At 13.9% G+C, this 25,425-nt stretch overlaps 4 protein-coding genes and 1 non-coding gene across 5 annotated transcripts, besides 60 other annotated features; 2 read left to right on the top strand and 3 right to left on the bottom strand. All coding sequences in view use genetic code 6, as the record gives it.

The window, feature by feature from the left end:
* Positions 1 to 1,299: 1,299 nt before the first annotated feature.
* Positions 1,300 to 1,339: a microsatellite.
* A 21-nt stretch (positions 1,340 to 1,360) lies between these two features.
* Positions 1,361 to 1,422: a microsatellite.
* Positions 1,362 to 1,419: a microsatellite.
* Positions 1,373 to 1,476: a microsatellite.
* Positions 1,403 to 1,475: a microsatellite.
* Positions 1,403 to 1,522: a microsatellite.
* Positions 1,417 to 1,518: a microsatellite.
* Positions 1,419 to 1,462: a microsatellite.
* Positions 1,423 to 1,462: a microsatellite.
* Positions 1,482 to 1,521: a microsatellite.
* Positions 1,523 to 2,119: 597 nt separating the features above from the next.
* Positions 2,120 to 2,180: a microsatellite.
* Positions 2,128 to 2,171: a microsatellite.
* Positions 2,135 to 2,181: a microsatellite.
* Positions 2,182 to 2,197: 16 nt separating this feature from the next.
* IMG5_003620 (methionine type ii, putative) lies at positions 2,198 to 3,872 on the bottom strand (the record flags this gene model as incomplete). Its single annotated transcript, XM_004039956.1, has 3 exons — positions 2,198 to 3,161; positions 3,365 to 3,536; positions 3,595 to 3,872. The coding sequence occupies 3 exons, from the start codon at positions 3,870 to 3,872 to the stop codon at positions 2,217 to 2,219; spliced, it is 1,395 nt and encodes a 464-aa protein (XP_004040004.1). The 3' UTR covers positions 2,198 to 2,216.
* Positions 3,172 to 3,235: a microsatellite.
* Positions 3,266 to 3,363: a microsatellite.
* Positions 3,819 to 3,866: a microsatellite.
* A 1,479-nt stretch (positions 3,873 to 5,351) lies between the features above and the next one.
* Positions 5,352 to 5,444: a microsatellite.
* Positions 5,374 to 5,467: a microsatellite.
* Positions 5,377 to 5,421: a microsatellite.
* Positions 5,423 to 5,471: a microsatellite.
* Positions 5,472 to 5,942: 471 nt separating this feature from the next.
* Positions 5,943 to 5,989: a microsatellite.
* Positions 5,990 to 6,224: 235 nt separating this feature from the next.
* Positions 6,225 to 6,285: a microsatellite.
* Positions 6,237 to 6,275: a microsatellite.
* A 557-nt stretch (positions 6,286 to 6,842) lies between the features above and the next one.
* Positions 6,843 to 6,948: a microsatellite.
* Positions 6,949 to 7,069: 121 nt separating this feature from the next.
* Positions 7,070 to 7,121: a microsatellite.
* Positions 7,122 to 7,837: 716 nt separating this feature from the next.
* On the top strand, positions 7,838 to 9,417 carry IMG5_003610 (protein kinase domain protein; the record flags this gene model as incomplete). Its single annotated transcript, XM_004039955.1, has 2 exons — positions 7,838 to 8,597; positions 8,663 to 9,417. The coding sequence occupies 2 exons, from the start codon at positions 7,838 to 7,840 to the stop codon at positions 9,406 to 9,408; spliced, it is 1,506 nt and encodes a 501-aa protein (XP_004040003.1). The 3' UTR covers positions 9,409 to 9,417.
* A 553-nt stretch (positions 9,418 to 9,970) lies between these two features.
* Positions 9,971 to 10,319, bottom strand: IMG5_003600 (hypothetical protein; the record flags this gene model as incomplete). The annotated part of the gene is made up of 1 exon (XM_004039954.1): positions 9,971 to 10,319. A coding segment is annotated over one exon (306 nt), but the record flags the coding sequence as incomplete, so codon positions are not given.
* A 208-nt stretch (positions 10,320 to 10,527) lies between these two features.
* Positions 10,528 to 10,580: a microsatellite.
* Positions 10,538 to 10,595: a microsatellite.
* Positions 10,548 to 10,594: a microsatellite.
* A 253-nt stretch (positions 10,596 to 10,848) lies between the features above and the next one.
* Positions 10,849 to 10,896: a microsatellite.
* Positions 10,852 to 10,905: a microsatellite.
* Positions 10,906 to 11,184: 279 nt separating this feature from the next.
* Positions 11,185 to 11,246: a microsatellite.
* Positions 11,247 to 11,745: 499 nt separating this feature from the next.
* IMG5_003590 lies at positions 11,746 to 11,817 on the bottom strand. The gene has a single exon. It is a non-coding gene; the product is annotated as a tRNA-Gln (tRNA).
* Positions 11,818 to 11,956: 139 nt separating this feature from the next.
* Positions 11,957 to 12,022: a microsatellite.
* Positions 11,963 to 12,041: a microsatellite.
* Positions 11,966 to 12,029: a microsatellite.
* Positions 11,996 to 12,023: a microsatellite.
* Positions 12,018 to 12,076: a microsatellite.
* Positions 12,027 to 12,130: a microsatellite.
* Positions 12,131 to 12,217: 87 nt separating this feature from the next.
* Positions 12,218 to 12,280: a microsatellite.
* Positions 12,233 to 12,276: a microsatellite.
* Positions 12,281 to 13,955: 1,675 nt separating the features above from the next.
* Positions 13,956 to 14,007: a microsatellite.
* Positions 13,970 to 14,012: a microsatellite.
* Positions 14,013 to 14,039: 27 nt separating this feature from the next.
* IMG5_003580 (viral a-type inclusion repeat protein) lies at positions 14,040 to 15,970 on the top strand (the record flags this gene model as incomplete). Its single annotated transcript, XM_004039953.1, has 2 exons — positions 14,040 to 14,840; positions 14,924 to 15,970. 2 exons carry the CDS (start codon positions 14,040 to 14,042, stop codon positions 15,968 to 15,970), a joined length of 1,848 nt encoding a protein of 615 aa, XP_004040001.1.
* Positions 14,842 to 14,892: a microsatellite.
* Positions 15,875 to 15,925: a microsatellite.
* Positions 15,971 to 16,478: 508 nt separating the features above from the next.
* Positions 16,479 to 16,590: a microsatellite.
* Positions 16,591 to 17,655: 1,065 nt separating this feature from the next.
* Positions 17,656 to 17,758: a microsatellite.
* A 7-nt stretch (positions 17,759 to 17,765) lies between these two features.
* Positions 17,766 to 17,854: a microsatellite.
* Positions 17,855 to 17,888: 34 nt separating this feature from the next.
* Positions 17,889 to 17,918: a microsatellite.
* Positions 17,919 to 18,823: 905 nt separating this feature from the next.
* Positions 18,824 to 18,869: a microsatellite.
* Positions 18,870 to 20,164: 1,295 nt separating this feature from the next.
* Positions 20,165 to 20,248: a microsatellite.
* Positions 20,212 to 20,260: a microsatellite.
* Positions 20,245 to 20,294: a microsatellite.
* A 465-nt stretch (positions 20,295 to 20,759) lies between these two features.
* Positions 20,760 to 20,862: a microsatellite.
* Positions 20,767 to 20,841: a microsatellite.
* Positions 20,830 to 20,877: a microsatellite.
* An 863-nt stretch (positions 20,878 to 21,740) lies between these two features.
* Positions 21,741 to 21,884: a microsatellite.
* Positions 21,885 to 21,998: 114 nt separating this feature from the next.
* Positions 21,999 to 22,060: a microsatellite.
* Positions 22,061 to 22,264: 204 nt separating this feature from the next.
* Positions 22,265 to 22,319: a microsatellite.
* Positions 22,320 to 22,795: 476 nt separating this feature from the next.
* Positions 22,796 to 22,829: a microsatellite.
* A 941-nt stretch (positions 22,830 to 23,770) lies between these two features.
* Positions 23,771 to 23,831: a microsatellite.
* A 465-nt stretch (positions 23,832 to 24,296) lies between these two features.
* Positions 24,297 to 24,339: a microsatellite.
* Between the last annotated feature and the right edge of the window lie 1,086 nt (positions 24,340 to 25,425).

Genomic DNA, 25,425 nt, shown 5'->3' with positions numbered 1-25,425 from the left:
TATATTATATACATCATCATTTTAATTTAATACTTATAAATTATATTTTATTATATTATAATCATCATTAATTATATCTATTATCTAATAATTATCTTTTCTGAATTTATTTAATGACTAATAAAATAATATTTTTTTATTTTTATTTTTATATTCTATTTACTTAATATTAGTTATTAGACTAAATAATATCTTCGATTATATCTATCTTTAGTTTTGCCTTTTATTTTTTTAAAAATTTATAGTTTAAAAATAATATTTTTTAAAACTGAATACCTGTAAAAGTTTTCTTTAATCAACTAAAATATTTGTTTCATCAATTAATTATTAAAGTTAATTTAATAATAATTTTTCTTAGTTTTAGTTTAAAATAGTCTATGTATCTTTTTTAATATTATTATTATTCTTTTAAATTACTTATTTTTATATGTTTTCATCAATCTTTAAAAAATTATAAATATATATTTTTTGTTTTATATAACCCAAATATCATCATCTATTTATTCTGCAGGTTATATCACCATAAAAGATTAACATTTATATCTTTTTGGTAATTTTTTGAATTAATTTTAAATTTTTTCAATGATTATATTATTATTTAATAAATATAATAAGCTTTTAATCTAGTCTTGTATTTATTAATTCTTTAATTTATGATTATTATAAAAAAAAAAAAAAAAAATTACATCTTCATTCTTTTCAAAAGATTAAAATAAAAAATCCATTTCATTATTTATATTATTTAATTTCTAATATGAGATTGTTAAATTTTTATTATCTTTATATTCTTATAAAATACATATAATCTATATTTTTTTATTATTTAAAATATTTAAAAAATATATAATAGTTTTTTTAAAAAAATATAATTAAAATTAATGTAAAATTAAATTTTTTTACTTTTTACTTAATATCGGTTATTTACATGATATTAATTAAAATTTATTCTTTTTCGATATTAGGGTACTTTTTTTAAAAAAATATAATTATTTATATAAACTTATAATAATTACGGTTATCATTTATTTAGTATTATAAATATTTAATAATATTTTTATAATTTTAATTTTTATAAAATTATTAATTTAAAATGAAAATTATATAAATCTATAAATTTAATAAAAAAAATTTAAAAAGTATTTTAATCTTTATTATAATAAGGTAAAATATATTTTTAATAAAAATAAATATATAAAAAGTGTTTTTTAAAATATTTATATAATAATAATTTAAAATTCAAAATATATATATTTATTATGAAAGATTTAATAAATAGATTTTTTTTATTAAAAAAAACTGAAAAAAAAACTATGAAAAAGAAAAAAAAAAGCTAGAAAAATTACAAATAAAAAAAATATAAAATATTATATAAATTTATATATATATATATATATATATTTAATATTTATATATTTATATTTATTTTTTATTTTTTTTATATTATTTTTTTTTTATTTATTTTAAATTTTATTTATAATAATTATTTTTATTTCTATATTTTTTCTATTTTTTTTTATTTTTAAAAATCATTTTTAAAATAAATAATTATTTTTTAATTTTTTCTTTTTATATAAAATATCCTTTTTTTTTAAATTTTCTCCAAATTTTTATTTTTATTTAATTATTTTATATACAAAATATTATTTTCAACTTTTTAATTATAAATCTTATTTTTTTATTATATTTTTTCTAATTTTTTTTTAATAAATACAATCATTAATAAAAAAAGTTTATTCATATTTTTTTATCATTATTATATATTATATTAGTTTACAAAAAAATAAATTTAATTAAAAAAACAATATAAATAAATAATTATACATGTTATATACAATTATTTTTAATTTTTTAAAAACTAATTTTTATAAGAGTAAAAATTTTTAATAATTATTTATATAAAAGAAAATAAAAGGAGAAAAAAAATTAGTTTAAAAATTAAAAAAGTAATAATAATTTTAGTTTTGGATATTTATTTATTTTAAGAAGAAATAATTAAAATAAATAATTTAAATTATGTATTTTTTTTAAAAAAATAAAATATATAATATTTATTTCCAAAAAGTAAAAATAAAATAAAACAAAATGTTATAATAATTTATTTATTTTTACATATTTAACTAATAATATAAAAAAAAAAAAAACAAAATAAAATAAATAAAAAAAAAAAAAAATTCATAAAAATCACACACAAAAATTACAATTATATAAAAAATGTTTCAGTAATCATCTCCTCTACTTATAACTTCCTTACAACTTGGTTTAAGAATAAGTGTATGTTCATATTAAGCAACATAACTTCCTCTAATATCTACTAAAGGTGGATAGGGATTAACAATACCAGCATCACATAATTACTTTAATGCCAAAACATGTCCTGTTTATCCTCCTCTATCTAACCATCTTCTACAAAATGCCAAAGTTCCAAAATTATTATCTATAAATTTCAAGAGATTTCTTGCTTTAGGAATTCTTAAAGGTACCATTTCTTTACCAAACTCCTTCATATAATGTGAACATTCTCCATCTTCAAAAATCATTCCTTTTCCATTAATAACTCCGAATGTTTCTATAGCATATTATTCTCCTTCTTCCATTTTTACATTTGGTCCAGATTTGACACAAGGTACGCTTTTTCCAGCATGAATATTATAAGGATCAATTGAATGTCCGTTTAAATTTCTAACAACTTTAACTGGATAAACCTTACCATCCATTTCTACTTCAAAACTCTCCATTACTTCTTATATAGCGGCACCTACATCAGGAATTCTTACATCTATTCCAGCTTCCCTTATACCAACATTTGTGGCCTCTTTTACAGCTTTCAAAAGCATCTCGTATTTAGGGTTAAAGGCGACAGTAAAGGCACAATCTATAATTCTACCTTCTACTTAAGTCCCGAAGTCTATTTTACATACATCATTATATTCTATAGTAGTAAAATCTCCATTATTAGGAGTATAGTGAGCTGCTACGTGATTAAGGGAACATCCAGTAGGAAATGCTATACCAGCTTCAAGACCATTTTCTTAAATGAGAAAACGGTTCATTTCTTCAATTTGTTCACAAATATCAATTAAACGCTTGCCAGGTCGGATTATTTGTTGGCAGTATTTTCTTACTTAACGATGACATTCAGCAGCTTTTCTTAAGCATTCTATCTAATTAATAATTTATTAATATATTTTTTTATAAATAAATATATATATAAATTCATATTTATATATAAATATATATATATTTAAGTATATATTTAGAATGATTTTTATTTTATATATTTATAAATTCATATATAAATATTTTTTTTATTATTAATTATTTTATAAATATATATTTATATTTTTATGTATTATTTTTATTTTACTTAATGATCCATCAATTTTTCTCTTTCTTTCATTTCCTATGATGATGTACGGAACGCTTAATCTTTTGTGTATTCCATTATTTATCCTTGTGGGTAATTTTTTTCTGGATATTGTTTTTCTATTGGAATTGTGGGTGGGCTTGTTTATTTTGTTTCACCTTCTTACCACGATCTTATTTTTTAAAATTTATTTATATAGAATATATTTTTAATTTTTATTTATAAATTACCCTAAATTAATTATTTCTGAATTATCTTAATATCTCGTATTTATCAACTCCATACCTTCCTTATAGGCAGGTCCTAAATTTCCATATGTATTTTAGTTTATTTATTAAGAATTTTAATCAGATTATTCTTCCTTTTTTTAAGAGGGCTTTTATGCACTCTTGGTATTTTCTTGTTCTTTTATGTACTATTGCAAAAATTCTAAGTCGCTTTCTGCTTTTTAGTTATTTTTTTTTTGTTCATTTTAATTTTTATTTTGCTTTTTTTAATTTTTGCTCATTTTTTTTTTTAGAGTACGAATTTATATATTTTTTTTCTTTTTTTTTTTGCTTCTAATTTTTTTTTATATTTATATATATCAAGTATATTTTTATATATTTAGTCATTAATAATGATATTAATATATTTACTTTATATTAGTAATTTATGTATAATATATATTTTATAATTTAATAAATATAAATTTAAAAGCAAACTATTTTTAAAATAATTAAAAAAAAAATATATAAAAATGAAAAAGAATTTTTTAAGTAAAAATATTAAAATATAAAAATATTTGTTATATTACAAATATAATAAATAATATTAGGTTTTTTATATAAAAAATAAAAAAATCTTTTTTTTTTGTTTCTGATAAATTATGATATTTTACATATCAAAACAAATATTATTTTTTGAAAATAATATTCCATTTCATTATAAATTACGATTGTTATAATAAAATTTATATATACATTAAAATATTAATATTTTAATATACTTAAGTATAAAATTTATATATAAATATATTATTTTATTAAATAACTAATTATATTTAAATTTATATAATTAAATAATAAAATATGATATCATTTTTTTTTTTCTTTTTAAAATTTATTATTTAAAAATTATTTATATAAAAAAAAATATTTAAAAAATATGACATTAATATTTATTATTTTCATATTTATAATATTATCAAATATTTTTTATATTAATTTTTATTAATATATTAATTCATTTATAGAATACTAAAATATAAATTGATATATTTATATTTAAATTAGAAAAATATACAGCTTAAAAAGAAATTAATCATTTTTATTAAGCAATCATTTTTTAAAATGCAAATATATTTACATTTTTATTTTATTCATATTATTTAAATATTAATATAGTTTTTATTATTATTCACATAAAAATATTTATTTCTTTAAATTAGTTTTTTTTTAATTTTAATATTTATAAAATTTTATCTAATTTCTATATAACCATTATGTTTTTTATTTTAATATAATTAATTTACAAAACCAAAACTATTATATTACTTCAAAATGAAAATTATTAGATATTTCTTACTTTATATATAATTATTCAAAAATTAATTTAAATTTAATATAAGATAATAACAAGAAAAAAAATGAATTTAAAGAAAAAATAATTATTAAGTTTAAACACTAAAAATTAAAAATACACAAAAATAAACTAATCCTGATTAATAAAAAAAATTCTTTTATAATTTAATCAAATCATCTATAACAATAAATATTCAAATATTTTAAAGTTACTAGTAAGAAAATAATTATAAGTCAATAAAATCGTATATAAACTTCAAAATAAAAATATTAAAATGAAATAAATGTTTTTAAGTGAAACTAAAATAATAATTTTTATAAAACAAAAATAATATTGCTAAATTTTAAATTAAAGAAAAAGAATTTTATTAAATAATGAATTTCTTCATATCTGAAACGAATAAAATTATTTAACAAAAGAAAGTATAAAATAAATGAAATGAATAAAATATAAAATAATATAAAATAAAATAAAATAAAATAAAATAAAATAAAGAAATAAAGTAATATAAATTAAATAAACTAATGTAAATTAAATAAAGTAAAATCAATGTATAAAACTTAATTATAATAAGAAAATTAAAAGTATTTTAATGAGTAAAATAATTTGTAATTTATTTCTATCTTATTTTTCATTAATAAAATATATTTTGAAAACAAAAATAAATGTTTTTCATTTTATTTTATAAAAAATCATAAATATATATCAATATTATTTAATAAATATAATTTTATACATTATTAAAAGTATTTTTTAAATATATTATGTATTTTCATATATTTTTTATTAAAAAAAAATTATATTCATTTAAAATCTATATTTTTATTATAAGCAACCTATAGAATTTTTTTTTACTTTATTATATCTATATAAATAAAATAAGTATTTTCTAAAATTATTATAAATTTTTAATGCATTTATTATATTCTTTATTTTACTTTTATTAATGTATATATATTTAATTTAGATTTAAAGTAATATATTTATCTATTTGTTATACTATTATTAATACAATATAATTATAATTATTATAATAATTAATATTTTTTATATAATGTATAAAAGAAACATACATACTAATGAATTACTATAATATTATATTAAAATATAATTTTCTTTTTAACATTTAAAAAAATAAAACATAATTAAAAACTAATGAATGAAAAAATGGATTATTAACTTTTTTTTGATAGATATTTTAATAATAATTAATTAAAAATAAATTATGCATAAAAGTATAATATTAAATATATTTTATACCTAAAAAAATATCTAATATTTACTAGAAAAAATTAATTATAAACTAGATATAATATATATAAATAATATAATATAATAATATATATATGTATATATATTGATTTTGAATAATATTAGTATATTTAAGATTAAATAAAAAATATATATTCATTTGTTTTTCAAAGGGTTGCATCTTATACATCTAACATTTTTTTCTTATGGTGTACAATCCTTTTATATTAAAGTTATTAAAATAAAAAAAATATTTTATATAATTACAGTATGAGCTTTATGTAAGCATTTTATAAATGATGTAGATTTTTCGTTTTCTTAAATAAATTTTAAGCAATATATGCATTTTATTAATGGTATTATTTTAGGCTAAAAGTTTTACTATTAATTAGCTTATTTATTTGTATAATCTTTTTTTTTTTAATTCGTATTAACAATTGATCTTCTTATTTATTCATTAGAGGTCATTCTAATTTTTTTAGCAGCAAACTAAGTTTATTGTTTAGATATACTATTATTAGTTGGTTTACTTATTTGTTTTTTCTATTATTCTTATTTGTTTTCAAATTCTAGATCTTTAAATAAAGGTAATTTTTGTTAATTTTTTTAATTATATTTTTATTAATTATTATGTTAAAATTTATTAACTCTTACATTCGTTGATTTATTATTATTATTATTATTATTATTATTATTATTATTATTATTATTATTATTTTATTTATCTTTATTTATATTACAATTATTATAATTATTTTTTTACTTATTATCTTTACTTCCTTCGGAATTTTTTTTTTAAACTTTTTCAAATTCTATTATTTTGCTTTTACTTTTTTAATGTTGTATTTAAATTATTTATTCTTATTAAAAAAATATATTCACGTTTTCTCCTTATTTTTTTTTTGAATTATATTATTTTTTTATTGATTATGATTTATTTTTTGATTTTTTTTCCTGTTATTATTCATATTTCCCTATTGTAAAATCTTATTGTTTTTCTGTTTTTAATAGACTTAGAAAATTCTTGTTTGATAACGGAGATTATAATATTTATTTTTCATCTAATGATATACTTTTTTATAAAGAATTATCTAAAAAAAGTTTGCTTTTTCTTAAATTCTAAAGTAAATTATCATCTATTTTTAATGCAGATAGCTTTTATATTTTAATTTTTTAAATATTATAATTCTATATTATTTACTTATTTTTCTTATATTTCATTTTTTACATATATATTTTTTTCTGAAGACATATTTTTTAATTTTTTTTTTGGTGTATTATTATTTTTAAATTTTTTGAAAAATTTTTCAAACAAAAAATTAAAAAAAAGGTATTAAATCTTTCCAATTTTTTTTTTAAAACATTTAAATTAAATATAAGTGCCAAAAAAAAAAAAATTACTAAATCTATAAAAAATAATTTTATGTAATTAAAATAATTGGTTTTTTAATTAATAACTATTAAAAATTTTTAAAATATTATATTTAAACAAAATAAATTATTATTTTTTTTCTTAAAAGATTTAAAATAATATGAAATAGTAATTTATTATGATTTAATATATTTTTTAGTAAATTAATTAAATATAAAAAAAAAGCTAAAAAATAAAAATTATAAGCAAAAAAAAAAAGTTAAATTAAAAATATAAAGCATAAATAAATGGGATGTGGTTCCTCACATAATTTAGACTAAGTAAAATTAGTAAAAAAGAAGGCCTAATTAACTAATTTTTTATAAGATTCAAAACGAAACATTCGTTAAGTTTACAAGTTTATATCTGTATTAGGAAAAGGTGGTTTCGGAACTGTAAAACTAGCATAAATGAGAAATAATTCCAAATAAAAGATTGCCATAAAAATAATATAAAGATCCCGTTTAAGAAGTAATGAAATAAGTTTTTTGAGAGAATTAGAAATTCTTCGTTCTTTGGATCATCCATATATAATAAAATTCCACGAAGTTTATGTGGATGAGATGTTTTTTTACATTTGCATGGAATATTGTGAAGGTGGTGAACTTTTAGAAAGAATTACTCAAAAAAAATTTTTTAAAGAATCTGAAGTAGCTTAAATAATGGAAAAGTTGCTTTATGCAGTTAATTATATGCATAATAGGGGAATTTTACATAGAGATTTGAAACTTTAAAATATTCTTTTTGCCTCAAAATCAGACAATTCTGATATAAAAATTATCGATTTTGGTCTTTCGAGTAAATGTGATGAGAAAGACCTAAATATTGTAGTAGGAACTCCTTTGTATGTTTCTCCGAATATTATATAAGGGAAATACGATCGATAATGTGATAATTGGAGTTTGGGGGTTATTTTATATATTTTGTTAGTTGGATATCCTCCTTTCAATGGAGATAATAAAAATGAAATTTTTTAAAAAATTTAATAAGTAGATTATTCTTTAAAAGGTTTTTTTTTTTTTTTTTCTTAACAAAAAAATAATAATAATAAATAAATATATATGTATATATAGGATAAGAATGGGATAATATTACTGAAACAGCTAAAGATTTAGTGAAAAAATTTCTTGTAATTGATAGTAAGAAAATAATATCAATAAGAGAGACTTTATAACATCCTTGGATTTTATAATATTCAAGAAGAATATAGAGAGAATCTACTAGTTTAATAAAAAATGGATAAAAAAAATCAATTGGAAATATATATTAATAAATAGATCCGAAAATAATTAATATGTTAAAAAATTACAAACCTTAAAGTAAATTAAAAACTGAATTAATGAAAGTTTTAGTTAATTAATTAGACGAAAAAGAAATAGAATCTTTAAACAATGCATTCAGTTTATTGGATTTTAATTATTCCGGGATTATTGAAATTTCAGATTTGTAATAAGTAATGTAAGAGGCTGGATGTAAATATACTAAGAGTGAATTATAAAAAATAATTAAGAATATCTCACAGAATTCAAGTTCTAACTATATTATTTAATATAGTGAGTTTATTGCAGCTGCTTTGGACTAAATTGTTGATTTGTAAACGGAAAAAATATAATAATTTTTTAAGTATTTTGATAGAAATAATAATAATGAAATTTCGGTTTAAGATTTAAAAGAAGTATTTACTAGAAATGGAAGGACTATTTCAGATAATAATATTGCTGTTATGCTTAAAGAATTTATTCCATAAGGAAATGGAAAAATTACATTCAAGATTTTTAATAAAATTATTATTGGATAAAATATGTATTATAAAACGTGAATATTTTTAAGAATTTTTCCGATTATACTTTTCTTTTATTTTTTTTAGTAATTTATGTGTAATATAAATAATTAAAAGTCAAATCTAATTTTTTTGCTATATTATAATTTTCTTTTGATGATAAAAAACCACAATGTGAAAATTTTGCATTTTTTCGTATTTTTAATAAAAAATATAGTATTTTTTAAATAAGTATATAGTTTAAATATTTTTTTTTTTTATTAAAAAAAAAAAAAAAAAAAAATGAAAAGTTTTTAGAATATAATAGAAATAAAAATATATATTATTTTTTTTTTTTCTAAAAGATATAGGAATTAAGAATGAAAGTTAAATATTTATTAAATTTTATTATAAAAAAACATTTATATAAAACTTATTAAAAAAGTTTTTTTGGAATTTTTATAAAAATAGTATGTGATTTATAGGAAAAAAAAAAAACTCTATATAATAAATATTAAATATAATTATATTTAGTTTTTATCTTTTATTTTAATAAAAATATATATATTTTTAATAGTATAAAAAATAGTCATAATATAAATAAAAATAAAAATTACATATTAAAATAATGCAACTATAACTAATAATTTTAATTTATCATTTTTCATTCTTAATGTTTTATACGCCAGTACATTTTTTATTAAAAGCTTTATTAAATAAAATATTCTTCCATACTATCTGCTCTTACAATAGAGCCGCACATCATCATAAAACCGAAGAAACCTCCCGAAGTAATAATAGAAACAGGTAAATAAATAAGTCTTCTTGTTTATACAGCTGCCATTGCTCCAATTAGTGCACCCATCATTGATCCTACTGCTGCTCCAACTAAAAATCCATTAAATGCATTTCCTCTCATTTCACCAAATTTTCCACTTAATAAACTAAATTTTTTTTATCTGGAACTTAGTTTTTTTGGGGTTTCCATTATGTTTGTACTATCGTTTTCTAAAAATGAATATGCGTCTTATTCTTCTTATTTTTTTGATTTATTAGCTCTTATACTATTCATTTTTTATTTATATATAATTTTTTTTATTTAAAAAATAATTTTATATTAAAAAATTTAATTATAAAAAAAAATAAAAATAATAAAATAAATTAGAGATTAATATAAAAATATATATGTATTTATTATATATTATTATTTTATATAAATTTTATTATTTATTTTTTATATAATTTTTTTTAAAAATTATATTATAAACTTAATTAAAATTATTTATTTTAAAAACTAAATTATTAAATATTTTATATTTTAAAAATTTTATTATGTTGAGATGAATAATAATTATATTATTTATAATATAATAATTTTCTTTTTAATTTTCTTAATTAAAACTAAATGAAGAAATTTTTATAATTAGCTTTGAAATTTTAATTAAGAAATAATAATAATTAATAATGTGAATATAAAATTATTTAAAATTAAAAATAAAAATAATATATATATATATATATATTATAATATATATATATATATATATTTTTATATATTAATAATGCAAAATATAATATATTAGTTATAATTTTAAGATATTATGTAATGAAACTATTAATATATTTTTTTTTTTTTATATATATTATGATTTTTAATAACAATTTTAATTATATTCGAATTATATTTTTTACATTTTAAATAAAAAGTAAATAAATCTAAATCATTTTACATCATAATTAATATTATTTTAATTATAAAAAATTAAATTTAGTTAATTTATTGTACTTAAAAATAAGACATTAAAAGAATTTAATAATAGTTATAATTCTTTTATTATATTTTTATTTATTAATATTTAATATAAATAAAATATTCTTATTTATATTTTTATATAAATTTTATAAAAAATCAATAAAAATTAAAATTAAAATTTTTTTTTAAAATAAAAAAAGTTTATAAAAATAATTAGTAAACTACGAATATATAATAGTATAGGTAATATTTAAAATTTAATAAAATAAAAATATAATTTATCACTTTATATTTTCAAAAGAAATTAATATATTATTTTAATAGATAAAAAAAATATAATTAATTAATAAAATAAACTTTTTAAAGTAATATAAATAATAAAGTTTAAATTATTAAAATAATAATTTAAAAAAATAAATTAGATATTAAATTTTATATAAAAAAAATATAATAATATAAACTTAAATTGTTTAATTTTTAAATTAATAATATAGATAAATTTAAATATTTATTAGCTGTTTATTTAGATTAGAATAATTAGAGAAAAACATTATATAATAATTTAAATTATAATAATTAGTATATTATTTTTAAAAGTAAATATATTATGTATATTTTTAATTCAAAAAAATTTTTTAAAAAATAGGTCGTACCGGGATTCGAACCCGGGTCAGAGGATTCAAAGTCCTCGGTGCTAACCGCTACACCATACAACCAATTATAATATGTATTTATTATAAAAAAATATAAAATAAAAATAATAAATAGTTTAAATTTAAAATATATATGATAAAAATTATATCTAAAAAAAATAAAAAAATAAATATATTTACAGATTATATATAATAAAAATATAAAAAAAATTAATTATTAATTATATAATTATAAAAAAAAATTATATAATTATATTATATAATTATATATTTATTTATATATTTATTTATATATTTTATTTTTATATTTTTATATTTTTATATTTTCATATTTTTATCTTTTTATATTTTTATCTTTTTATATTTTTATATTTTTTTATATTGTTTTTTTAATTTTTTTTCTATAAATTATTTTTAAAAATAATATTTTTAATATATTTATAATTATGTAAAAAATAAAAACATTATATATATATATAAATTATATCTATATAAAATTATATCATCTTAAAATTAATATCAATATTTTTTTTATTAATTACATAAATTTACAAATCTTCTTGGATAAAATATTATTGGATGTTTTTTTTTATATAAAATCTATTAATTTATACTTATTTCTTATTTTTTTTCTTCTTTTTTTCCTTATTTAATTAAACTTTTTTCTAACTTTTTTTAAATTTATTTCTCATCTACAATTTATATTTTTTATATTTGTTCAATTACATATATAAAACTCAGACAGAAAATAAGCATTATAATTAATATTTTTGACTAATAAAGCATAAAATACAATTTTTCGCAAAATTTGCAAAAAACATGATTTTTTTCTTAATTTTTATTACATTTATTTATGGTATCATTTATTTTTTGTTAAAAACCATTTCCATATTTACTATACTCTTGAAAAGGCCATATAGAGTAAAAATAAATAAAAACTTAAATAAACCCAAAAAAATATTATTATTTTTGTTAAGATTCTACTATTTTTTAATTATATTTTACAGTGATATTTGTCAATATGCAAAATATAAAAATAAATTAAAATATACTTATTGCCATATTAATATTTATTAATATAATAAATAAATTAATTTTACAATTATTATTTAGTTTTTATAAATATTATTCAAGATTTAGTTCATATTAAAAATGAAATATATTTAACTAATTGTAAAAAACTAATGTGTTTATAAAAAGTAGAACAAACATTGTTATAATTTTCATTATTAAAAATTCATGTTATTTAGAAATAGCCATTTTTTATATATGTTTTAATAAATTTAATTTTTTTATTTTTTTGTATTTTTAGAATTTAATAATGTTTTTGAAAAAAAAATATATATATATAAATAAAATAAAAATTTGAAATAATATTCATAATTTTATTACATTATTTAAAGTTGTTTTTATTTATAATTAGATATAGTTTCTTTTGAATTTTTTTTTGTTATTTTATATATTTACTGATTATAGGATGTAAAAATGTATACTTATTTTGATTTATGTCTAAAATTTTTTCAAATATAAAAAATTAATATTTAAATTTAAAAATTCAGGTTTATAATCTAAGAAAATTAATTAATATTTTTCATGAAATGCTTACTAAAAATTAATTTATTTTTAATTCTTTAAATAATTAATAAATCATAAATATAATCTTTTGAAGCTTTTTTTCTTTATAACAATGTATTTCAATATATTTTGTTTTGATAGAATAATTAATATAATAAAAAAATACATTTGTATTTATAATAAATAGAAATAATAATTATTTTCGATAGTATATAATAAATAAATATAAGTAAGTTGATAATAAAAAAATAATAATCTAATAATATTTTTATTTATTATAAGTCATTATTAATTTTATTTGATTATATATATAAATAGATTTATTTCAATATTTTTTTTTATTAAATTAAAGATAATTGTAAATTATATTAAAATATGAATAGTATCATTTTCATATCAATATAAATAATTATATATATAAAATAAGAGATAAATTATATAATAATCTTAATTACATTAAAAGAATATATGAAGTATTCATGTTTTATTATAGAAATAGAGTTTTTAAATATAAAAAAAATAAATATTATATTAAATTATAATTAAAAAGATTTTTTATTTATTTTAAAAAAAAAGAGAAATTAATAAAAAAAAATTATATATGCAAAATATTTAATATATTATTTAAATAATATACAATAAAATAAAATAAAATAAATAATATAAATATATATAAAAATATACTTTTTTTTTTAAATAAGAGAAATTATATGTAATAATCAATTCGAAATCTATTAAGCCCTTAAAAAAAAGAGCAATAATAATATAAAGATTTAACAAAAGTTCGAATATAAGGAACTTATAATTATTATATAGATGTGTAAATAAAGGGAAATTCCTAAAACAGTTACTAAAATAGCAATATAGCAATAAATATTACGACTTCAAATAATTTAAAAATAACAATCCCAGCAACGTATAAATGGTATAGATAAAAAGAAGCATCCAGGTGCTATTTTTTACCGAATATTAAAAGTAATACATATTAATGTAGTGCTTAGGATTTTGATAGTATTATTAAATGTGAAATATTTCCACAAGATGAGGAATTTTAAGGAGTCGCGACTGTCTTTTTTGGACCTGTCGAATTGGAAAATACTACAAAATAAGCTATTATAAATGCTTTAAGTAGTGAAAGCAGTAAATTCTTATGTTATTTAGTGCAAAATCAAAATAATTTGGGGAAAATGGATATTTTAATAGGAAAGGAATACATTAAATTTGTACTATAGAACGAAGAAAATATAAAATTTAAGTTTTGGTTAGATTTTCCAAATATAGAGATTAATGTATATGACGTTTTGAGAAATAATTTAATTTTTTAATTATAAAATGGAGAAGAAAATAGTGATAAAATAATGGAATTTTTTTAAAAAAATAATATTTTGTTTTAATAGTGTGGAAATGGAAAAATTTAGGTTTAAATTTAGTTAGAGTCGAGGTTTTATAGAGATGTATTTTATTTAATTTTAAAAAGTTTTGCTACAAAAAGATATTTGATTGATTAAAAAGTATATATATATATATATATATATATTATATATATATATATATATATATATAATAAAACATTTATGTTTTTATATTTTATAAGATTTTGTTTAATTTGGAAAACTAAATTGATCAAGAATGGGGAATTAATTAGCATGATTTAATAATATAATTTGAAGGAATGAAAAGAGAATTTGATTATATATCATAATTAAATTAAGGTTTATAATAAGATAAAGAAGAATTAATTATTTAAATAAAAAGATTGGAGGAAGATATTAATTAAACTATAACTACTTATACGTAATTAATTTAATAGAGTAAATAAGGAAACGAATCTTTTTAAGTTGAATAAAGTTTGCTTAATTTTAAAGAGGATAGGGGATTAAAAAAAAAAGTATAAATTTTAGAAAAGGAAAAAATTGAATTTTAGAAAGAGATTAAAAATTTTAATTCTGAATTAAATTTTTTAAGGGGAATGGTTTTTTTAAATGATTCTGGTTATTAATAAGAAAAAACAAATTCTCTATAGAGAATTTAGATTTTGGGAAATAATTAGAATATAAACTAGGAAAAATAAATTTAAATATTATAATAAGAATTAGATAAAGCAAAAGTATAAATTTAGAATTTTAAATAAAAAAATTTTGAGAAAATAATTTAGGAATTAAAAAATGAAATAAATATGAAAGATTAAATTATTAAAAAAAATGAAAAAAAATGCTTTGATAATAGTAATATGTCTTTTTTAAATTAAACTTCATTTTTTATAGATGATATTTAAAATCATAATAATTTTTAAAATAAAAAATATTAAATTTAAATTGAATAACTTTTAATAGAAAATAATAAATTAGTAGAAAAACTAAAACAAAATTAAGGATTTGAAAAAGATATGGAAACTTTAAAAAAAATTAATTTTAAACTTGCAAATGAATGTGCTGATTTAAATATTGAAAAAAAAAGATTTTAAGAATAAATTTCTATTATTTAAAATAATAATAGTTTTTTAAATAACTAATAATAAGATATTTCATTTGTAAATATATAAAACTATATATATATATATATATATATATATATATATATATATATATATATATATTTTTATTTTTTTAGAATTAAAAAGAAATTGAAATTTTATAAATGAAACTTTAAAAATAAGAATAAATAAATAATTTATTATTAAATTAAATGAATAATATGAAAAGTACTTATGAATAAGAATTAGAAAATTTTAATATTTTTTCTAGAAAAAATGAGGAATAATCTGAAAAACAATTAGAAATTAAAATAAAGGATCTTTAGGAAGAAAATCATAATTATTAATTATAATTATAGTTTTATATGTAATAAAATATTGAAAAGGAAAATTTAAGTGTTTAAAACTTATTTATAGAAAAAGAAATTTTATGTAATAATTTATAAGTAATTATTAAAGAAAATGAATAAGATATTAAAGAAAAAGACATTAATATAAAAAGCTTATAGGAAAAAATAAAATAAATGGAAAGACAATCAAATAATTAAGGAATCGATATTCAGTATATATATTTATAAGAAAAAATAAATGAAAAATAATCACATATAATGAATTTAGAAGAAAAGATATAGAATATAGACAATTAATATAGCAAAAATTTATAATCTTAAGAATATAAAATAAAAGAAAAAGATATCTATATAAGAAGTTTAGAAGAAAAAATGTAAAATATAAATGAAAAAGAAATATATATAAGAGGTTTAGAAGAATAAATAAAATAATAAGAATTAGAATTAAAATATTTTTAATAAAATTTTTAAAAAAAAGAAGATGAAAAAGATAATAGATTTAAAATTTAAATTGACGAAATTTAAAGAGAAAATTTGTATTTGAAAAATGAAAATGAATATTTAAAAAAATTATAAGAAAATTTTATATAGGAATTAAAAATTTTAAAGGATGAAAAAAATGTAATTTTTAATGAAAAGTTACTTCTTTAGGATTAATTGAGGAGTGTTTTGTAATAAATAGAAAAAGAATAAAACTTATATTAATAAAACTTCTAATTTTATCAATATTAAATAGATAAATTGGAAGAATAAAATTAAGATTTTGGGAAAAAAAAGGAGTTTTTAGTATAATAAATTTAAGAAGATTTAGAAAAAAAATTCAGAGAGGAATTATTTTAAAAAGAGATGTTTTTTGGAGAAAAAGAAAGAATTTTTACTGAAAAAAATAAAGAAAAAGATATATTCTTGGAAAAATTATAGTAAGAAATTAGTTAAAAAATGGAAGAAATTTAATATAAAAATAAGGAAAATGCAAATTTGGAAGAATTAATAAACCAGAAATAAATATAAATATAAAAATAAACGGAAGATTTTGAAAACGAGAAGTCTTTTTTGAAAAAAGAAAACGAAAATATAAAAACTTAATTTTTTATTTTAGAAATACAATATTAAAAAAGCTAAGAAACATTTTTAAAAAAAGAAGAAGAAATACTTAAACTATAAAATATATAATAAAAACTAATTAATTAAGTAGATTTATTATAGGGAGATATAGAATAATATAAAAATTTATGTATTTAGAAATAAGACATGATTAATAATTTGAATATATAAGTAAATTCATTAGTTGAGTAATCCAAAGAATAGTCAGAGAAAAATATTTAATAATATTAAGAAGTTAAATAATAGGTTGTTGTTTTGGAAATTTTAAATTAATAGTTATAAAATAAAAATTAGGAAGATTAAAAAATTAAAGAGGAATAGTTTAATGATATTGTTTAATTGGAAAAACAAGTTAAGGGTTAATAAAAAATAGAGTTAATAGAAGAAAATTATTAAAAGGAAATTTAATAATATAAATAAGAAATTTAATAAAATATATAGGATATTTAAAAATATATATAAGAAAATTAATAATATAAATAAGAAATTATATAATTTAAATGTTAAAGTTAATAATTATAGGAATAAATATAATAATATTTATAAGAAATTTAATAATAATAGGAAAAAAATTAATAATAATAGGAAGAATTTTAATCATATAAATGCTAATTTTAAGAATTTTAAAATAAAATATTAAATTTATAATATGAAATTTATAAATATCAATAAGAAATCAAATTATTTTAAGAATAAAATTAAAATTAATAAAAAACATTTAATTATATAAAGAATAAATTTAATAATAAAATGAGGATTTTTAATAAATATAAAGTTAATAATTAGATAACTAAAAATATAAAGAAACTATTTAATAATTTTAACTTAAAAATAATTAATTATAAGAATATTAAGATAATTTAAAAGAATAAATTAATTATTTAAAAATAAATATTTAAGAACTAAATGAATAAATTCACTAAAAAAATAAAGAAATGGAATAATTGAGTTAATAAATTTTATAAAAAGATGAAATTATTGAAAAATAAATGCTTTAAAACGATAAAAATATTAAAAGTTAACTTTATTTATAATTGGAAGAATAAAATTAAAAACTAAATACTTTAAATGATATTATATATCAGTAAAAAATTTAGATTTAATAATAATTTGATTAATTATAAGTTTAAAATAATTAAAATATGAAAAATTAAGATTTAAAAGATGTCAATTGTGAAGATGAAAAAATAAAAAAAACTAAAAATTAAATTAAAGAGGAAAATAGATAATTAAGTTAATAAATCTTAAAGATAAATGAATATAAAAATGATAAAATAAATAAATAAAACTAAAAAATTAAATAATTAAATGATAAAGTTATTTTAAAAGATAAATAAATATTATAAAAAACCGAAGAAATAGAAGAAAAAAATAAAAGAATTTAATAAAATACAGAAGAAATGAAAGAAATTTAATAAAAAAATTAAGAAATTTAATAAAACTAAGAAAGAATAAATTAAATAATATAAGAAAAAAATGAAAATATTTAAAATTTAGAAAGTTAAATAAAATGTTTATTATAAGAGAAAGAATAAAATTATAAAATTTTATAAAATAATATTTTCGAATAATAAATATAATAAATGTAATAAAATATAAATATATTAATATAAGAAAAAGAAGAATTAAGGAAAATTTCTGAAAGGGAAATTTTAATTGAAGAGATAGAAAAGATATAAAAATGCCAAAGTTTTTCAGATGATAATTTATCTTAATTTTATTTAGAGGATAAAAGCTTAATTTTAAAAGAAAATTAGATATAAACTGTAGATATATTAAAGGAATAATTACTTGAGTAAATGTAAAAAGTAATTATTTTAGAAGAAAAAATAAAAGAGAAAAACGAGGAAAATTAAAGTTTATAAAAATAGATTGGAATTGAAAAGCAAAGCTTAAAAAAAAATTAAGGTGAATATGATAAACTTAAATGCCTAAATTAAAAATTTACATAGGAAAATTGTTAATTATAAAAAATGGTTTAAAATTTTAAAGAAGAAATTACTTCTTTGAAAACTATTCAAATTAAATAAAAAGATGATGTTATTAAAATCTAAAAAAATAAAATTTAGGCTTTATAAAATGAGATTTTATTTGAAAAAAATCAATAATAAGAATCCTTATAAAAAAATATATAAGATGAAAAAAGAATAAAATTTGAAAAAAATAATACTAATGAAATTATTTAGAAAAATATTATATAAGGAAAATTAGGAGGAGAATGTAAAAAAATGAAAAATACTTCCTTTGAAGAAAAAAATCAAGATATTATTTAAAAAAATATTTAAAATGTAAAAAAGAAAAACTTAATTGGAAAATAAAATCATTTCATTTAAAATTTGAATAAATAAATATAAGAATTATAAGTTTAGAATAGTTAGTTTTATGGATAAATATAATTCCTTTTGGAAGAAAATTAGGAATTAAGAAATTAAACCTTTTCTTCAGTTTATGGAGATAGGGAGGATATTCAAAAATTGAAATAATAAATTAACTTATATGAATAGATTATTTAGGAAAAAAATAATATTATTAACAAACATATAGGTGATTTGGATATTTATAAATAGGAAATACATATTTTTAAGGAAAAATTTATATAAATGGAGAATTTTGAAGTTGAAAAATAAAATCTTTAACAAATTATTAATTTGATGAATATTGAAAAAGATAAAAATTTATAAAATTATGAAAAATTATAAGAAATTAATATAACTTTGGAAGAAAATTGCTTGAAATTTCAAAAGGAAAACATTAAATTAAAAGATGAAATTGACCTTAAAAACAATTTAAAATTCGAATAACAAAATTTAATATTAGAAGATGAAAATCTAATAAAAAAATGTTTAAATTTATAAAAAGAAAAAGAAATTTTACAAGAAAAAAATGAAAATCTAAACTAAGAAAATATAAAGTTAATTAATAAATATGAAAAGATAATTAAAAATTGTTAAAATTAAATTAAAGAATAACAAAAATTATAAAAATATGAAAAATTATAAGAATAAAATCAAAAATTAGAAGAAGAAAACCAAAAATTAATAAAAAGTAATTAAATATTAAAAAAAGGGAATTAACATTTTAATCAAGAAAATTAAAAAATTCAAATTCAATATAATAATTTATTAATATAAATAGAAAATATTACTAATTTAATAACTTAATATGAAAAAGATAGTTTATTAAATGGAAATCTATACTAAAGATAATAAATTATTAAATTAAATGAAGTTATTGAAGATTTAAATAAATAAATACAAAATAATGAAAATATATAAGCCAATATTAAAATCAAAGAATCACATAAAGAAAATTAATATTTAAAAGAAGATATAGAAAGTTATTTAAATTCAAATATTTAGGATGATATAAATTTAAAAGAAGAGGAAAACCAAAATATTAAAGATTAAAATCTAAAAATATTAGATTTAGACTAAGAAGATAATATATTACTAAAATAAAAACAAGAAAATATAAATATGGAATAAAAAAAACAAAGAAATAAAGAAAATTAAAAATTATAAAATCAATATGAAAACTTAAAAAATCAATATGAAAACTTACAAAATCAATATAAAAATTTATAAATGGAAAATGAAAATTTATAAATGAAAAATCAAAATTATCAAAAGTAATATGAATTTAATTAAAATTTAGAATAAGAAAATGAAAAATAAGATTTAAAAAAATAAAAAATTGAAAACTTAAAAAAGTAATAAGAAACTTTACAAACTAAAAATGAAAAATCATATGATTAAAATGAAAATCTAATAGATAAAAACGAAGATATATAAAACGAAAAAGAAACCTTATTAATAAAAATGAAGAGTTTAGAAGAAAAATATTTAAAAATTTAAAATGAGAATAATAAAATGATAAATTAAATAAAGAATTTACTTGATGAGATTGAAGAATTGAAAAATAGATCATTTTTAGATAGTTATTTTTGTAAAGAAGAAGTAATTGAAAATTAGAATTAATTTTAATTAAAATTAAGTGAAGAAATATTTTAATTAAACGATATTATTAAATAATGTGAAGAAAACAAATTGAATATTTTAAAAGAATAAAATTCACAAAAGAAGAGTTTTGAGGAAATTATTTAAAAAAAACAAAAAAATCTTAATTTTAAAAGAATATATAAATAAATTAAAATTTAAAAAAGACAAAATTTTATAAAAAAAATAAAGAAAAATACTTGTTTTGATGGTAATAATAAAGAAGTTTTTGAATTAAAAAAATTAATTTTTAGGTTAAAATAAGAAAAGGAATTTTCCGTTAATTAAATATTAAAATAAATAAGTGAAGAAAATGAAAAAAAATATAAAGAAATAGAATATAATATGAATTAGAAAATCAAAATTAAAAACGAAAAAATTAAAAAATTAAATATCAAACTTAATTTAAAAAATAAAGAGATTTTATAAAAAAATATAGAAATTTAATAGAATTGTAAAGAAATTTAATCAAATCAAATATTTTTAGAGTAAACAAATATTGAAATTCTATAAAAAAATAAAGAAATTGAAGAAAAAAATAAAGTAATTGAAGAAGAATATAATAAAATGTAATAAAAAAATAATGAAATAGAATAAAAAAATAATGAAATTGAATAAATAAAATAAGAAATTTAAATTCTAGAAAAGACTAATAAAGATATTATTATAAAAATAAGATTTTATGAAAAAGAAATTTAAAAGAACAATAATGAACATAATAATTAATAGTAACTTCAATAATAAAAATAATAAGATAATATAAATGATATTATATAAGAAAATAATAATAATAATAATATTTAATAAAAAGAAAAATAAGAATTATAAAATTAAATAGAATAATTAAACAGATAAATATAAATATTAGAAAACGAATATAAATAAAAAAATATATTACTTGAAAATATAATGAATAATAATTAAAAAATAAATCTAAGAATTTGAAAATATTATTAGTTAATAAAGAAATAAAATTGAATAATATAAAGTAGAACAAATAAAAAATTACGAGCTTAATTAATAAAATATAAATATTATTAATTAATAAAAAAATAAAATTGATTAATTTGAAGTAGAATAAATATAAAATAAAGATTAAAATAATATATTATAGAATCAAATATCATAATATGTATAATAAAATAAAGAATTATTAGAAAAATTAGATTAAAATTATAAATAAGAATTAAAATAGAAAGAATATTATAAAAATTTGTAATTAAAGACTGAAAATTTATAAAATTCTTTAAATAAACTTGAAAAACTTATTTGTGAAAAAAATGAAGAAAATTAAAATTTAAAAAAAGAAATCAATTAAATTGAAGAAAATAAAAAAATATTATTAAACAATATTAAGTATAAATTGAATAAATAAATGAAAAAAATTAAAATTTGTAAACTGAAGAAATTAAAAATAATTAAGAAAAATTCAATAAAATAAAAGAGGAATTAATTTAAAAAGAATAATAACTTGAATTTACAATAAATGAAAAAAACGAAAATATTAAATTAATCTAAGAATCAAAATACAAAGAAATTTAAGAAATAAAAGAATTATATTAATAAAAAATTATTTAAAATGAAAAGTTAATTTTAGAAGAGAAAAATCAATAAATATAATCTTTAGAAAAAGAAAAAAATTGTATGAAAATTTAAATACAAGATTTTTAAGAATAAATAAGTAATTAAATTTAATAAATAAAAGATTTTGAAAAAGAAAAAAATAATTCGTAAATATAAATAGAAAATATAGAAAGAGAATTAACTGAATTAAATAAAAAAATCTAGTATATAGAATTTTTGAAAATAGAAAATGATGATTTATTAATTAAAAATAAAGAATTATAAGAATAAGTAAATAATTAAATTAATTAAATACAAACTTTAGTATTAGAAATAAAAAAATTATAAATAAAAAGAGAAGGATTATAAGGCGAAATAAATAATAAAATTATTTAAATAGAAAGTTTATTTAATGAAAATAATAATTTTAAAATTTAAATAGAAGGATTATTGGAAGAAATAATTGAGTTAAAAAATAAAATTTAATAATAGAAAATAAAAAAGTAAAAACTAATTGAAATTTAAGATGAAATTATTAAAAAATAAAAATTAGAATTTTAAAATGAGATTTATATAAAAGACGAAGAATAAAATAATTTAAATAAAAAATTATAAGAAACTTAAGATATTTAGAAAAAATAAGATGAAATTATTAATAATTTTAAGAATTAAATAAAGGATTTAGAATTAATATATAATTAATAATAGTTAATTATAAAAGAATAAAATTATTCTAAAGAAAATGCTTTCTTATTATAAACATAAAAATTTTAAGTTAAATTTTAAAAAATATTGGATTAAATGATGAAAATTAATTATGTGAAAAAAAATACTTAAAAAGATGATAAAATTATATAAGAAAAAGAAAATGAAATTTAAATCAAAAATTTATAAGAAGAATAATAAAAAGAAATTTTAAATAAAAGATCTGAATGCGAATAAATTTAAAATATATTTTAATTAAAAATTAAAGAATAGGAAGAATTATTAAGTTAATAAATTAAAGAAATAGAAGAAAGTAATTGTAAAATAAATGAATATATAGAAATGTAATTTAATTAAAAAAATAAAATTTAACAATTGGAAGATTAAATTGAAAAAATAAAAAAAGATAATTAAACTTAAATAGATTAATTATAAAATTTAATTAATGAAAAATAATAATAAATTAAACTTTTATAAGTAAAATTAATAAATAAAAAATAGAAAAAATAATAATCATTAAATATGGAAATTATTTAAAAAGAAATTAATATAGAAGAATATTAAAAAAAAATGGAAGAAATATAGGAAGAAAAATGCAAATTAAAAAATGAAATTAATTAATTAGTTGTAAGATAAAATAAATTAGAAAATACTTTAAATTATAAAGATTAAGAAATATAAAATTATTAAAATTAAATAAGAGAATTAATGTCCAAAATTAATTAATAATAATCATTTTAAACACAAATGGAAGATAAAGAGAATGATTTTATTTAATAAATTTAAAAATAATATAATTAAAATTAATAATTAAATAATTCTTTATATGAAAAATAAAGTTAACTAGAAAAAATTTAATAAAAATATTTAGAAATATAAGAATAATTGCAAAACTAAGAAAATGAGAGTATTTAAAAGCAAAAACAAATATAAGAATTAGATTTATCAAATTAATAAATAAAATCGGAAATAATCAAATAACAAGAATTATTTAATAGAAAAAAAAATTAAATAAAAGAATAATTAAGTATAGATTTAGAATAATAAATTAATTAATTTTAATAATTATATGAAGAAAATGAGAAAATAAAAACTGAATTTGTATAAAAATAGGATGAAAATCAATTAATTATTAAAGAAAAACAATATATTATTGATTAATAAATAAATAAAATATAGGAAATAAATAATTTAAATTAAGAATAAGAAAATTCGATTTTTATGTTAAATAATTAAACTAAGAAATATTTGGAATAAATAAATGAATTTGAATAATAAATTATATAAATTTAAAAATAAAAAGATGAAAATTATGAATTGTTTTTATAATAAAAATCATAATTAGAAAATTTAAATAGTTAAATTGAAGAGGATAAAAAAAAGCAACAATAAGAATCATTTAATTAATAAATAATTAAAGAAAAAGAATCATAAATAGAATAAAAGGCAATTAAAATCGAAAATAAATATAAAGAACTTAATAATTAATAAAAAGTTTAATTTGAAAAGCAAATAAAACAATTAAACGATAAATTATTAATTTAAATTGAGGAAATTGAAAAAGAAAAGGAAAATTTAAAAATTTAAATTGAAGAAATTTAAAAAGAAAGTGAAAATCAAAAAAAAAATATAGAAAAAGAATATGAATAAAAAAATTAAAATATAAAATAAGAATTTTTAAGTGAAATAAAAAAAATAAAAGATGATAATTAATTTTAAATCGAAAATTTAATAAATATTAGTACTTTGGAGAATTAAAAATTACTATCTAATATTTAAAAAAAGGAATATTTATACTAAACTTTATAAAAGGAATTTCAAAGTTTAATTCATTTAAAAGAAGAAGTAATTTTACATAATAAATAAATAGAATTTAAAAATAAAGAATTTTAAGATTTAAATTAAA

Source organism: Ichthyophthirius multifiliis, assembly GCF_000220395.1.
Source record: "Ichthyophthirius multifiliis unplaced genomic scaffold scaff_1120509249429, whole genome shotgun sequence".
NCBI lineage: Eukaryota > Ciliophora > Oligohymenophorea > Hymenostomatida > Ichthyophthirius > Ichthyophthirius multifiliis.
Note: the sequence above shows the minus strand (reverse complement) of the source record. Positions and strands in the feature narration are given on the sequence as shown.